Source organism: Tursiops truncatus, chromosome 11, assembly GCF_011762595.2.
Source record: "Tursiops truncatus isolate mTurTru1 chromosome 11, mTurTru1.mat.Y, whole genome shotgun sequence".
Classification (NCBI taxonomy): Eukaryota; Metazoa; Chordata; class Mammalia; order Artiodactyla; family Delphinidae; genus Tursiops; species Tursiops truncatus.
Window position 1 is genome coordinate 49833811 of NC_047044.1, and position 16307 is coordinate 49850117.

The 16307-nt window shown below is 39.8% G+C and overlaps 1 protein-coding gene across 3 annotated transcripts in view; it reads left to right on the top strand.

Moving 5' to 3' along the window:
- GRIP1 (glutamate receptor interacting protein 1) overlaps positions 1–16307 on the top strand; it is a 687426-nt gene that overhangs the window by 518195 nt on the left and 152924 nt on the right. For all 3 annotated transcript variants that reach the window (XM_019952473.3, XM_019952475.3, XM_073788409.1), the window contains exons 3-5: positions 5433–5568; positions 7891–8036; positions 15230–15313. In XM_019952473.3, the coding sequence (XP_019808032.1) occupies positions 5433–5568; positions 7891–8036; positions 15230–15313 (366 nt within the window). The remainder of the gene's footprint in view (positions 1–5432; positions 5569–7890; positions 8037–15229; positions 15314–16307) is intronic.

The following is a 16307-nucleotide window of genomic DNA, read 5'->3' on the forward strand; positions in this document are numbered from 1 at the left end:
ACAGAGAATGGGGTAAGGGTTGCCTGGAGTTTAAAGAAGGGGTTGGGGCAGGAGGGTAGTGGGTGATTTATAAAGGATAACACGAGGGATCCTTGTGGTGATGGAAATGTTCTGTATCTTGACTGCATCAAGGTCAATATCCTACTTGTACTATTGTATTACAGTTCTGCAGAACGTTACCATAGGGGAAAGACAAGGTAAAGGGAACTAGGGGGTCTCTCTGTATTATCTCTTACAACTGCATGGGAATGTTACAATTAATATTCAATTAAGTTATCTCACAAGTAAAAGTTGCATTAAAAAAATTGCCCATCGGGCTTCCCTGGTGGCGCAGTGGTTGGGAGTCCACCTGCCGATGCAGGGGACACGGGTTCGTGCCCTGGTCCGGGAGGATCCCATGTGCCGCGGAGCGGCTGGGCCTGTGAGGTGTGGCCGCTGAGCCTGTGCGTCTGGAGCCTGTGCTCTGCAACGGGAGAGGCCACAACAGTGAGAGGCCCGCGTACCACAAAAAAAAAAAAAAAAAATTTGCCCATCGATTAGGGGTGGTATTCTGATCGACTTGGTCTGGGGTGGGCTCACACATTGAAAATTTTCAAGGCTCCCCAGGTGATTCTAAAATGCAACCAGAACTGAGAAAGTGCAAATTGAACTGATGGACTTGCACTCCCCAGAACCTATGTAATCATCTACCATTTCTTGTTCCTCTGCCTTTAATACCTCCCCGCTCTATTTGCTGAGCTGAGGCCTTCTTTATGACCTAGCTCAGGAATAACTCTGAGGAACTGTCCAGAGCACGACTTGCCCAGTCTGATGATGGATCCTCCCAGGTTGCACCATGGTGGCCCTTTCTTTACTCTAGTCATAGCTCTTATCCCTCTCTGTTGTAATCATCACTTTTTGTCTGCCTCCCCGCTTTCAGCAGCTGTTGTTACAATTGTTCACTTTGTAATTCCCTGATCATTTAGCCCCTGAATTTTAGGGACCTTCCAAAAATTATAGGTAACTCCCCTTTCCTGCTCTAAGCCTAATTATACTTTTTAAATAATCAATGAGGCAAGAACTTCTAGATACCAAAAGTTTCACAGAACAAAATAAGGTTATTATGCTGTACCTTGATTCTATGCAAAACATTACAATCTTAGTATTACAAAGCACTAAGGTGTTCTAATATGGGTTCTGAATACCCTATGCCTATGATACGTGTTTTCTTTTCATTCTTTCTTGCTTTTGTACATCTAAATAGATCCGGACTCTGACCAATGTTTGGGAGGCAGACACAGAGGCTTTGCCAGCCTCCCCACTCTAGACCCCTGCTTCCGGGGTGTCTGGTTAATTTTTTTATCTCTCTCAGGGTGGTATAGCATCCAGTCGTAGTTCATCACCTCATTCAGGGAGGCTTCCTAGGCAGTCTCTTCCTGTTCTTTCATAGCAACATTAAACTGTCAGCTGGTAGACTTTAGGAATATAATTTTTCGCAGAATCTTTGCAAGGATACATGTTCCATTTTTGCAATAATAGAAAATATAACTGTGCCCTCCAAATCCTAGTGGTATTTTTTACTGATATTGTGAACTTTATAGATTAATTTAGGGAGAATTGTCATATTTTTACACTGGGCTATGAGCCCACTGGAATATCAGTTCCTAGATGACAGGGATTTTCTCTGTTTGGTTGAGTTCTACCTCCGAAGTCTAGAACAGTGCCTGGCACATAGTAAGTGCTAAGTTTTTATTGAATGAATGAATGGGATGCCCTTTCATTTGTTCTGGTTTTATATCCCTCAGACGTTTTCTTCATAGAGATCTTATATATTTTTCATTAATTTTTTTTCTTAGAGATTTTAGTTTTTGGCTATTGTAAATGGTTTTTTTTTTTCTTCTGTGATTAACTTCTAACTAGTTGTTGTTTGTTTATAAAAGGCTATGGTTTTCTTCATATTAATTTTTTAACCATCTATGTTATGGAATTTTCTTATTTGTTTGCAAGAATTTTTCATACTTCTCTTGTTTTTGCCAGGTATCATTGTTACTTTTCTTAAAACTTCCTGGAGTTCAGTAATTAAGAGGATTGAATTTCAAGCCCAAATTAAAACAGCAGACAACTAAATCTCATTCTATCAGTGAGATTCTTGTTGGTTGAGTGTGTGCTGGTACAGATGTAAACCTGCAATTTCTTTTCGAAGATAATTAAATATGGTGATTAAGGAAACCATCAAATCCAGAACCGTCTCATTCCTTGCCAGTTGGGTATCATCTGTTCCCTGTGTTGCTTGCTAATTTGGAGAGACTGCAGTCTTTACTACAGAATCCTCTTAATTTGGGGAGGGATATTTGTAATTTAAATCACAAAGAAAGAAACTGTCAATATATATTGATTTTCCCAAGTTCCACTGTTTAACTGCGAGCTTTTTTCAGTAAGCCTTGATATACAAGCGAACTTATGCAAATGAATGCATCTGTCTTCATTTCTCCTTGCCATTAGATCATTATGCAAGCATTAAACACCAGAAAAGACATAAAATGAGTGATTAGTCTAGTGGAGAGCGCAGGTTAGCAGAAAGCCAACGCCAGAAACACGTTCTTCCCTCTCCAAACTGCTTCTTTTCTCCTTTCTTCGGAAACGCCCATAAATGATTTAGTCAGTCCTTTAGGGACTAGAGATGCTTATTGGCAGTTAACATTCTTGTGATTCGGCACATTTTCTTGCAACAATATTCTATCTTTACTCCTGAGTTTTGCCTAATTTAGATTCTGCCATAGGTCTGTTCTTCTCCACTAATCCTGATTGATAAGTACAGACAGATTAGACAGAAGATAAAATTGTGAAATAGATGTTGCATTTGGAACAGCAAGTTTTCATTTTACATTGTTGCCAGGACCATCTCCTCTGTGGCCGCCTTCCCCACAACCAACACTGTGGCATGGTGCTCTATGACTCATTTGCCTCTGTGACTGGGCTTTAAGCATCTCTGACTTTTTCCGTCTTTGAGTTTCATCGTCTGACTCATAGTAAGCACTCAATAAATGCTTGAATCAATGAATACACAAGTTACTCAGTTAACTGGTACATTAATATTTTCTTTCTTTCGTGTTTTTAAACTAGCTCTTGGGGAAAGATCTGAAATATTTTTAAACAAGAGGGTAATTGACTATTACCAGTTTAAAAAGTAGCCCAGATGGATTTGTATTTTAACAGAGATCAAATCAAACTAATTGAATTTAGCCTTTCTAGCTTTTCAGGATTCAGCCAGGGACCTGGGAAGGACCTGTTTCCTTCTGGAGGAAACTGCATTGTCCACGTCCCATAAGGCTGCACTTATGTCCTGGTATCCCATTCTATTCAGGAAGCACACTCCTGAAAACCAGAGTACAAATGAAATTCGTACTAATTGAAACTTATTTCTCACTTGTCTGTTACTACTATTTTACAGTTGCTTCTTTGTGCATTTCTGATTGACCTTTAAGACAGGCCCTTAAAAACCCATGCTCCCAGCTCCTTAAGTAAAGCTCTATAATCAAGTGCTTAAACATACAGGGTCAATCTACATATTTAAAGAAAATGCAAATAATTTGTTGGGTAAAATTGTTGTATACATTATGTCTCTGTAATGTGGAAAGTCATCATCCATTATGTAATTTTCATTCCTCTAGTTATTAACCTTATTTTTAAAATAATTTATGCCTAGCCTTCTGCCAAGGAGGACTGATAGGGGTTGTTTGTTAAATTGACCTCTTCAACCATCAGTTGGGCCTATGTATGTCTTTATGGGATATATAGAGGGTTGTTCTGTTCTGTGTTAAGAGAGCTTAGGTAAAATGCACACTGTGGTGGACTTTTGTTACAAATGCTCCTGGTAAATCATGTAACGGGCCCTGTGCTTTTATGGACTTGACAAAAATTTTGCTTCTTGAATGTCTATCTTTATTTGGTCTCTCATTCAAAATGTAGTAAATGAAGCTGACATCACTCACACTCACTGACTCTTCATTGGCTTCTGTTTTAAAGAGCACTAACAACTCATGTATACAGTATCATGAAACTGCCATGAAAAAGGAAGCATGCAGGGCTGCTTAGGTCACAGGATCCGGCAATCTTGAAAGTCCTGCCTAGACTGATTATTACATCGAAATCAGTGGCCTGTCCCTCTTGCCTCCTTTCCCCAAGTACTCTGTTCTCCTCATGAGATCAGATGAGAGATTATTTCTTTCCCTAACATGATTTGATTTTTTTATCAACTAATGGGATAGTAGACCAGCAGCCACAATTTAAAAACCTTTATGATAAGCATTCATAAATTTTGAAATTATAATTAACTCTGTCATGTGTAATAAAGGGCAGAAGTGTGTAAGTAATCTTTTCGGTTTTTTGACTTTGAAAAAGAAAGTCTGTTCTTCAATCTTAATATGAGTGTCTCTGATGTCCTAGACTTTGAAAAAGGAAGTCTGTTCCTGAATTTTAATGAGTGTCTCTGATGCCCTAGAAGTTCATAACCCCTGAAATTCATAACCTGATTCAAGAGGAGTTGGAAAACTGTCCAGTTTCCCCATCCCTACCCAGAAAGTGTATGCAGTGAGGGGGATAACATAACAGAGAATTGTAAAACAATGTTTATCATAGTTAGCCTCTGGATAGGTAAATACTGACGCATTTTTATTTCTGAAAGCAAGGATAGTCTTAAAGTTTTCTTTTCTGTAGTGCCTAAGATCAAAAAATGTGGGTTCTCTCTTGGTGCGTAGACATTATCCCCACAAGATCAGTGAGATTTTAAAATTTCGAAAGTAGAGAATGGGGGGTTAACAGAAGTTCCCTGGGGATTCTGAGGACCAACCCTGCTTTACCATACTGTGACACATTTTGTAAGAAATGACGTAAGTCATAACATGAAGCTATTGTACTTTGTTTTCTGAAAGACAAAAAAAAAAAATCAATAATATTTTTCTTGAACCTGTAGAAAGCTCTCCTCTTGTGTCACCTGGTTTCCTCAGCAAAAATGTATCGGGAACTTGGAGTCTGCACTATATGCTTTTGTATCATTGTTTAAAATTCCGTTCTAGCCCCTTGTCTTACGACTCTCAATTGTTCCCTTTGGAATTACAAGGAGAGACACCAGAGAAAGTCACTTCAGAATGACAGAAAACAAAGGGCGAATATTATCCTTGTACATAAGCCATGTCAGACTATTGTGAATCTAGAGCGAACTACCCCACTGGTACCCATTTTAATAACCTGTAATGGAATATCTGCTCCACTTTACCTGTATGCTCATCTTTATGAGATACTCTGCAAGTTGCAATGGAAAAGAGACCGCAGATCTTTTCCCACAAAAGAAAAAGTGCAAAGAGTTTATGGGGAGGAGTCACTTCACCACCCACAAAAACAACCCCTTGCGCTTCTACTGTCATTTACTAAACCAGATGCTTTTCTTTTAACAGAGGAATTCAAGGGCTCCACCGTGGTTGAACTGATGAAGAAGGAAGGCACTACCCTCGGGCTGACGGTTTCCGGTGGAATTGACAAGGACGGCAAGCCAAGAGTATCTAATCTGCGGCAGGGAGGAATTGCTGCTAGGTAACTGCATTGTGTGGAAACGTAGAAAAAGGAATGCATGATGTAATTAATTCAATCGTTAAAGCTCCATCAGAAAAGGTCACTAGTAAACAAATGACACTGCTATCTGCAGGGCAGAAGCATAGGGGGGCACGTTTCAGAAGCATGGCTTTTCTGACCTGTGCCGGAATCACCAGGGAGCCCTCATGTCTTCTCAGGAGCAGCCAGGCTCTCCTGAGATTTTAATTTTAAAGTGTCTGTATGGATCTAGTCCTCAGATTGCCACCGAACAGCAGACAGGCTGCAGTGGGAGTGAGATGGTCCGATCATCTAATGGGGAACAGATGACGCATATGCTGTGGATAAGGGGAAGCTGCCACAGAGGGATAGGACAAGCCTAGAAAATGAGGGAGGCCCAACTCCAGGTTTCTAAGTACCAATTTTGCTTCTCCTGCATATTCTCAACTTTTCTACTTGTGAGATTTTCCTTTCGTTAAGACAAAGAGGTGGTTTCCGAAAGGACAGAAGGCTTGGGTGAGGAGGTCTCATTTTGTCCTTGTTCTGATTGCACTGCGTCTTGCTGACAGCAGAATGTCTTGGGTGCTGGCCAGCGGTCGGTGTGCTTGGCAGACAAATTCTAAATCTACCTCAGAAAGAGGGGGTGGAATGCCCAGGTTTCATTCAAAGTGAGGTTAATGTCCCTTAAATCCTGGACACCAATATTTGTGTCCACATAAGCACAAATTAAGTTTTAGAGTTCTTAACTTATAAAGTGTCACCTGAAGTAGTGATTACTTTCCATGATCAACCTGTTGGTACAGTTTATAAGCTCAGTCCAGTTGATTGCTCCATGATCTGGGGAATTGTTTGTAAAACAGGCTGATGTCAACACAAGCACCTTAGTCTCCTTCCTTCGGGTTTTTTTTCTTTTTTTTTTTTTGCATTTTTATTTTTTTTGTGATTGAAGGACAGTTGATTTACAATGTTGTGTTAACTTCTGCTGTACCACAGATTCAGTGATACATATATACATTCTTTCTTATGTTCTTTTCCTTTATGATTTTTAAGAGATTTCTTTCCACATCATAGCCTCCTTTAACTTTTAACAGTCGTGGCCAATCCATGATGCCAGGACTTCCTCTGTCTCCAGGGTTTCTGCATATGCAGCCCCTAGAGCAAGTGTGATTGGCAGGGGAGAGGGTAAGAATGTGGTTTTCACATGTATTGATGCTATAATTAAATGTAGCGCTGTGCCAGTTATGTTGAGTATTATCGATCACCAAATATTTATTCGTTAAGCCACTACCATTTAACAGGTAGTAAACCAAAATAAGTAAAGATAAGATCCCTGCCCTAGGAGGGTTTATAATCTATTGGGGGAAATAAGGTATAAAAAACATGAAAAGTTCGGGAGCAATAATCGCATTGCATAACAGTAAAAAGCAACAACTTAAGGGTTGTCACAGAGCATTAGGCAATTAAGTTGCCAAATAAGTGTCAGTCAGTAAACCTGAGTTAAGAGTGACAACACGTACTACTGGCTAGAACGGATGACGGAGGCTTCGAAGGAAGAATGATTGGAGCTGGGTTTATGTAAAACAAATGAACTTGGTATTTTTATCTGGGGAGAAAATATTATTGAATTAAGTCCTATCATAGTTCTTGCTGCCTGCTCTTGGTTTAAAAGTAGAGTTTGACTAAAAGCCCCAGAGTAGCCAAGGTTCTATTACGATGGTGAAGAGAGGAGAATGTCACTGAAAGCCAGTACTTTCGTTGCACTTTCTTCTTCACCAATACTTTTTTTTATTAGTCCCGCTATAAGCAGTAAATAGCAAAATAAGCTCACCCTCTGGTTGGCCCTGGACACACTCCCAGTGAAGATACCCAAAGTGGTGAAATGTCCAAAAGGCAGGCAGCAAAAATGAGAGGGAATGAGAAGAAAGGGAAAATTCTAGTGGGTCCAGGATCTGGATGGTCTGCCCCAAGAGCACCACCTCTTTATGGGCAGAGCAACTAAAGATAACTTTCTCTTTATTTTGTTTTACGGTGCTCCTTAAAAGTAAAAGAGGTAGAGGGTTAGGAAGAAATTGGAGACAGCAGCAGACCCAGTACAGGACTTCCGAAGTGTGCAGTCAGCGTGAGAAGAGGGATCCACTGAGTCCCTCTCATCCACCCTCCGCTGCTCACCCGCTCTTAGGAACCAGCCACATCCTAGGAGCCGGGACTCCAGCTGCGTCGGCATCCTGGGCTTGCATGCTTATCCATGATGGGGAAGAGGGAAGTGTGGTCAGACTGGCCAGCGGAAAGGAGGGGTCCACTGAGGCGACATTCTCTGTTCTGCAGAAGTGATCAGCTGGATGTGGGTGACTATATCAAAGCAGTGAATGGCATCAACCTGGCCAAATTCCGCCACGATGAGATCATCAGCTTGCTGAAGAATGTCGGGGAAAGAGTGGTTCTTGAAGTTGAGTATGAGCTGCCGCCAGTCTGTAAGTCATCACAAGCCAGGGGCAGAACAGCTGCACCACGTTTGGGCCTAAAACTATTGTTTCCTATCTTTTTCTCTTTTGCCATCATTGTCTTATTACAGGAATGGTAGAGTATAGTTTCTTCATATTTAAAACTTATTTGAATTGCTATAGCCTACTCAGGAAGAATGTAAAAGAGCATAAATAATGATGAAATTATCTAGGACTCATATTTCATTAAGGCCATCTGTGAACACCATAATTGTACTTAAGCTATTTTAATGAACTGTCCACATATTTATAAATTCTGTGCATTAGGTTCCATCCAGGCTTTGTACTTAGCGACTAAGTTTAGGAAAAGCATGTTTAACGTGATTTCTATTGATTCTTGTATAGTTATGTTCGTTTCTGAAGCATGAAAATAGAATCAGAATACATTGTTAAGTAATAATAATAGACATAATAAAAGCGCAGCCAGCATATTTTGAGAGCTTACTAAATGTCCAGCATTGTAAGGAGCCCCTTTTATTGGTTCACTTAAATCCTCACCACGAAGAAAGCATAGCAGAGCTGAACTTTGATGTCAAATAGCCAGTTAAGGGCTTCCCTGGTGGCGCAGTGGTTGAGAGTCCGCCTGCCGATGCAGGGGACCCGGGTTCGTGCCCCGGTCCGGGAGGATCCCATGTGCCGCGGAGCGGCTGGGCCTGTGAGGCGTGGCCGCTGAGCCTGTGCGTCCGGAGCCTGTGCTCCGCAACGGGAGAGGCCACAGCAGTGAGAGGCCTGCGTACCGCAAAATAAATAATAATAATAACCAGTTAAATCCCAGCTCCAACTTTACTAGCTACGTGCCTTTGAGAAAGTTACTTAAGCTTCTTGTGTTTCAGTTTGCACATCTGAAAACTGGGGATGATATTAGGAATCTATGGTATTACTCACAGATCTGTTATGAGGATTAAATGAGTTAGGTTTTGTATAGCATTTAGGACAGTGCCCGACACCCTAAAAGTTTTTGTTAAATAATAAATATATAAATCAATCAAAACTGTAAGATAGGCATTATTTTCATTATTATTCTCATTTTACAGAGACTTAAGTTAGATATCTTTCCCAAATTAGTAGGCATCAAAGTCAGCTCTTTGCTTTTCTGTACTACTGAGAACTCAGACTGATTATTACTAACCGATAATAATTCATTTGTTTAGCAATGACTTATTGGCATTACTATGTTCCAGTCCCCACAAAGTACATCGGTGGAATTTATATTCTAGCAGGCGAAGACAGGTATTAAAATAAAACCACAGTAAATAAGTTAATTAAAATTGACGCTTAAACAACAAGGCGGTTAGGGGTGCCAGCCCTCTGCGCAGTTGAAAATCAATGCATAACTTATAGTTGGCCCTCCATATATGTGGTTCCTCCGAAACCAAGGTTCTTCCATATCTGCAGATTCAACCAACCAGGTATAGGGCAGTACTGTGGTGTTTACTATGGAAAAACATCCACATATACATGGACCCATGCAGATCAAACACATGTTGTTCAAGGGTCAGCTGTTTGTCGTACGAATGTTATGGGTCATGAATGCTGTGGGAAAAAGAAAATAATCAAGGAGCTGGGTTGGGAGCGCCGGGCTGGGGATGGGATTGCAATTTAAATAGAGTGGTTAGGGACAGCTTCATTGAGAAAGTGACATTACTCAGCGACTTGAAGGAGGTAAGGAAGTTAGATGTATGGATTTCTGGGGGAAAAGAGTTCCAGAAAGAAGGAAAAGCCGGTGCTAAGATCAAAAGCAGGAACACATCTGGCATTGTTCTAGAAACATTAAGAAGGGCGGTGTGCTGGAGCAGAGCAAGCATGCAGAGAAGCGGGGGGAGGTGGTCTGAAGTGTAAAGGATAGGAGCGTCTGTGTAGGCCATTGGAGGGGCCTTAAGTTCTGCTCTGAATGATTTGGGGCAGAGGAGTGACATGATCTGATGTATGTTTTCAAAGGCTCCTCTAGCTGCTGTGTGGAGAATAGACTGCAGGGACGAGGGTAGAAGTTTGGAGGACTATTGCAGTGATTCAGATAAAAGATGGTGGTGGAGATGGTGACGAGCCCTCATATCCCTCGTCTGTTTTGAAGATAGAGCCAACAGGATTTCCTGATGCATTTAATGTGGGTTGTGCAGAAAGAGAGGAGTGAAGGCCCACAGCGGGTTTTGAGTCTGAGTAACTGGAAGGATGGAGTTTCCATTAACGGGGGTGGGTAAGAATGCAGGCAGAGCTGACTTGCAAGGAGATCAGTAGTTTGTTGTTTGAGATGCTACAGTTAAGGGGCCTATTTGCCACGCTGAGAGAAAATGTTAAGACGAGAGCTGGAGATACGGTTTGGCGTTTGGGAGAAAGATCTGGACTAGAAATGTAAATTTAAGAGGAATGGGACTATAGATGGTGTTTGAAGCTTTGGGACCAGATGACAGCACTCAGAGAGTGGGTGTACATACCAATCATAAGTTCTTATTCTTAACCTAAAATCTAACACTGAAAATCTAATGGTGATTTTACAACAAAATCCATTGGAATCTGCGTTCTGAAACCTTGCTACAATGTTTTTCATTTTCATTAAGAGCAGGCAGTAAAACAGAGCGTTGAGAGCTTGGGCTGTGTCACTAGTTAAATGTCAGTTTTGTCCCTTTCTAGCTTTGTGACTTTGGGCATTTTATTTAAGTTCTCTGAGCCGTAGGTTTCTCAGCTATAAAACAACTATAATGGACGTAGAATTTTTGTAAGAATTCAAGGCTATAATCCTGTAAAGTATTTAGATCGTAAGCACATACTCGCTAAGCCATAGTGCATCTTAGCCACTATTACCATTATCATGATTACTACTACTACTGCTACTACACTGAAAGTACTGTGTTTTCTTGAACTGAAAGTCAGTTTGCTTTGAAATCACTGTCTTAAACCACTGCTAAGGAGTTAAGAGGAGTCAAATATCTAGAGCTAACGCTCTTTGATTAAGCATTTGTATTCTAGTGGGTAGATGAATATCCACAAAACACAACCTCTTCCTAAGGGGAACTCTTAGTATAGCTCTCAGGGTGGGGCCAGTAGTGGAGATATGCTGAGTATTATCCAGCAAACCCAGATAATCCAGAGCTGGGGATTTCGGGGTAGATTTGAAGGAGTTTATGTAGGTCCAGTAGGAAGACGAACATTCCAGGCACAGGATACGGCAAGGTGGTAAGAAGATAGTCCAGTACGTAGGTTGAACTGCAAACGGTTTGGAGTTGCTGGAACACAAAGGGAAAGAGCGGGCCTGGATAGGGATGAGGCCAGTGAGGTAAACAGAAACCAAGTGAAGGAGGGCCTTATAAGCCATGTGGGTAGAGTGTGGATGGTGTCGAGTGGACAATAAGGAGCCTTTAAAAGCTTTTAAGGCCAAGGAACAGCATCATCAGATCAGGGTTTTTAGACTTATTTTAAGAGGTCAAATGGAGAACAGATCAGAGGCTATAAGCCCCAAGGCTGTTATAATTTCCCAAAAGAGAGGTAATATCCTGAATAACTATAGCATTAGTAGGGTTAAAGAGGAGAGGGTGGGCATCAGAAATATTCAGGGGGTGGTGATTATACCAGCTTTTCCTCCCTCACACAGTAAAGCTGATGGAAAAAGAGAAAATATTTTTAAACACAAAAGTGTGAATTCTGTGGTAGAAATCAGATAGAAGAGGTCTATTCGCCAAGGATTATCTCTGTCTCCTTCTATTATGTTAGATAAATTGATAAGATCTGTGAGTTCAGGGAGGTTGAAGGGATTAATAAGCCTCCCTTTCACTGAGCTTAGACAGCCAGAACAGGAGTGAGCCAGCAGCAGCGAGGGCCCGGGAGGAGAGCTGCCTGATGAAAGGTAGGCCACCCGGGACCGAGACTGGAACTCTCACAGCAATCTAAGGCTCAGCCAATCCCAGAATCCAGAAAGAATTGGAGGAAGGGGTGTGTGTGTGTGTGTGTGTGTGTGTGTGTGTGTGTGTGAGAGAGAGAGAGAGAGAGAGAGTGGGTGAGAGAGAAAGAGAGAGAGAATGGTACAGAGACAGAGATCTGATAGAAGAAAAATGGAACTTTGACCTTGGGCAAGCCACTTACCTTTTCTGAGATTCAGTTTCTTAGTGAACATGAAATAGTCGATCTTCATGAGCTCTAAAGTTCTTTCTGACTTTATAAAATTATGTGGTGTTTTGAGACCGTATTTAGAGAGAATGTTACCAGGCTGTATCTTGAGTATTAGTGTGTTCAAAGTTGGTCTAGAGGAGTGCCTTCAAATTTTCGGGTCACATAACCCCTAAAGAATTTTGAAATATTACATAATTCTCATCCAGTTTTTAACACCTAAAATTCTTTATGATAAACTTCAGTAGTTGGATAGGATATAATTTTTAGCATGATGTTTATTTTATACATCTTTGTATACCATTTCCATTCAAACCTTGGAGCTACAGGTTTACCTCGTTTGTTTTATGGAAAACATCTGCCACAGAGTCTTATTGTCAAAGGCGGTCCTCACCGTTAAACCATCAGCTAAACAGACTAGCTTTTTATTGGAAGGAATGCTTCCTTAATTCAAATAAGTGTGTTAAAGCATGTCCCTGTGACAGCCGTATTACTTCTCATTTCTAATTCTAAGAAAGATAGACAGATGATAGATGATGATGGTGATGATGATGATGATGATGATGATATGGTGGGGAGGTGTGGCGTGGTGGGCGTCCCAGGTCTCCTCCCCATGGTTCATTCTGGAATGCAGTCTGAAGAAGCATCAGCTACCCAGGGGAAGCTCTTCCTGTGACAGTGGCAGAGGGAAAACAAGACAAGCCCAACCACAGGAGCACATTTCCAGACTCTGCTCACGTGTCTTAACACCCCATTGGCTAAAGCAAGTCAGCTGTGCAAACCCAATGTAATGAGGTGGGAAAGTGCACAACTCCTATTCTCCTATGGGAAATAGTATATATTGATAATTTAGAAAAACCAAATCCACCATAATAAAATAGAGAATGTCACTTCATGTTATAGAAGTATATGCATATGCACATATAGAAACAAGGGACAACAGTACAACTAAAATACTAGGGAGGAGTATTTTTGCATTCTAAGATTGGTTTCTCTAGCCTTCCTATGTGCCCAGTTTGATTTTTTGGGTAAGCCCCTTAATTGGATCTCTATGTCCACATACACACATGTGAAGTAATGAGTAAAATTCATGTGGCCAAACAGGATGTCTGGTGCTGAATATGCAAACCTAGTCGCCAAGAGCCATTCATGCAAATATAAATTATAAAGACCAAATCTATTTCATTAAATATATTAAAATGTAGTCAACATTCCCATTTATCTTTGTAAATGATGAACAGCAAGAGTGTGGATAACCTAAAGCTGTAGGTAATCCCCGAAGTCTTTATATTGACTTTAGATTTGTTTGTAAGATCTTATGGTCAGCAAGATTTAGTTCAAGCAAAATTGAAATTACAGTGCCTTGCATCCCCAGAACAGACACTCAGCCAACAAGGACAGGTGGCCCAGAATTAGAATTTGGCTGTATATAATTGAAAGTTGATTTAATGATTAAATGAAATAAAATTTGTAAACCACTTTGCAGAGTTCCTTGCATACAGTAGATGCTCATTAATTATTTCTCTCCATATCTTTTCCTTAATGGAATGGAAAGATCATGTTCTTAACCAGTTTCTTCAAGTGGCTTGTTGGGTCATGGAAATAAGAAAACATTTGGTTTGAACTCAGTTTTTTACATTTAATTAATACCGTACCTCAACACTTTCAGCTATTTGTATGCACTGTTCCTAGCTGATTAGAATAAACTGAAATTCCCCTGATAGCAAGAATATGACATTTAATTAAATCAGCAGCGTACCAAAACATTTTGTTCAGCTGTAGGTTTATGTTGTTTTTTTAGCAGATCCAAGTTCTTATTGTACTTTATGTCTCAGCTGGCTGTGTGCAGTTTTGTGAATTTAACTGTGTACTTTTCATAATCATGTCCATTCCTTTGAGGATTCAGAATTTCTGATAATTAAAAAATAATTATAATTAATGCTTAATTAAAATTACTTCCTATTTCTGTCAATGGCAAGAAACGTTCTTTTCAAAGATACCTTTAAATTCTGTCTGTATGTTTCTTGTTGACAGCTTGATGTAATAAGCCCTTCAGGATCTAGAAACGATGTAAAAAATGAGTCATTGATAATGAACACAGCCTTAGACAATTGAACATCACTGTACAAATTCAAGAAAAGGAGCTAAGACCATCAAATTCTATAGATTGCCAACCCTTGTCTCCATGAATAAAAATATCCTTGTATCCATAATGATAAAATATTTTTTTAAATCTAGCAAGAGTATAATCACAATTACTCACTAGTTTCTTGAAAAAACAGTCTTAAAGGGTAGTTTAGTTACTATTCATATAACTTCATATAACTTATCCCCTCGTGTATAATGTAATTAGAGATAGCAACTTGGCAATGGAATTTCATTTTGTGAAATTAGAGCAATAACCATGCAAACACACCCTAAGCATGATACTATCAAGTAAAATTAAGTAGATCTTTATTTTATTAGTCAGTAATAATATTTTGAATGTACTTCGAATTTCTTTTTCTCTCCAAGTTTCATTCAAGTTGCTGTTGTCTTTGTTTAATTGCTATGCATCATGTCAGAAAATCAGTTTGCATCAGCTTAACCTGTTAATGGTAATCTGAGAGTAATACTTTTCCTTCTTGTGCTAGCTGCAAAAATAAATATAAAGACAATAATTATTTCATACGTTTTATAAAAATCATATTATTTTTGCATTATACAAAGGGAAAACAATTCTGTTTATCATATGAAGATTGTCTCTCTCGTTATATAGAATTTTAACAATGTGAATATTATGCTCTGTCTAAAAACTGGCTACACGGGAGGAAAGGAAGTATCTCTGATTTTGATTCCACCTGGACCTATATAAGTCATTTATGCACATGACTATTTTATGGTATTTGTATGTCATTCCAATTACTTTTTGTAACATTTTCTTTAAAAACAGACTTTTTTGCTGTTTTATTACTCAACGAGAATTATTTGCGACAGGGGATCTGTAGTATTTTATGCCTATCAAAAAATCCAGAGATGTTATTATGATGTAAGACTTACATTTCCTCTCTCTTTCCTGCATTCAGCCGTTCAAGGATCGAGTGTTATTTTCCGAACGGTGGAGGTCACGTTACATAAAGAAGGCAATACCTTTGGTTTTGTAATACGAGGTAGGTGGCGGTTAGAAAATAGAACTAACAGATATTCTTGGAGAATTTGTCATTGAAATACTGGGAGTGAACTAGAAAGTCATCCTAAAAAAAACTGTTGTTTTCAGTGCCTAAAGTCACATTATAATATTTGCACCCATTTTTGTTTCAAGAAATAAAGCAGTAATTGGGAATCAAAGTGGAATCCAAATGATGTAGCTAATTTATTCCAGTTTGTTAATACAGAACAAGAAGCCATTATTTGTAAACCTTGTGAACTCACAGTCATCCTACTGATTTGCCACTTGTCAACATGTCTTTTGTCTTCCCTTTTATACTTTTCTATATCGCTGAGTCAAAAATGTTGATGAATGTGGATGATTTGATTTAATGCACTAGGATTAAGTAACTTTGTTTAAATTGTTTTCTCCTAAAATACATCTTGTTACTGTAGCTTCCACCTGACGTGCATCAGCTCAGTGCAGCTTATTTTGGAATGATATGAATAATAAAAATGTCAGGTGACTCCAACTTGTCTATAAAACCATTAATTCTGAGCTGTAATTCTGGCTTTTATTATTTTAGTTTTCTTATTAGTAATTTCATCCCTTAAAGATTATGCATACAAGGGACTTCCCTGGTGGCGCAGTGGTTAAGAATCCACCTGCCAATGCAGGGGACATGGATTCGAGCCCTGGTCCAGGAAGATCCCACATGCCGCAGAGCAGCTAAGCCCGCGAGCCACAACTACTGAGCCTGTGTGCCACAACTACTGAAGCCCGCGCACTCTAGAGCCCATGCTCTGTGACAAGAGAAGCCACCCCAATGAGAAGCCCGTGCACTGCAACAAAGAGTAGCCCCCACTCGCCACAACTAGAGAAAGCCCACGCATAGCAACGAAGACCCAACACTGCCAAAAATACATAAATAAATTTATTAAAAAAAGACTACACATACATTAATAACTCATAATTCCTGACAATTGGTTCAATAGGTTCAATAGGGAGCTAGGTAA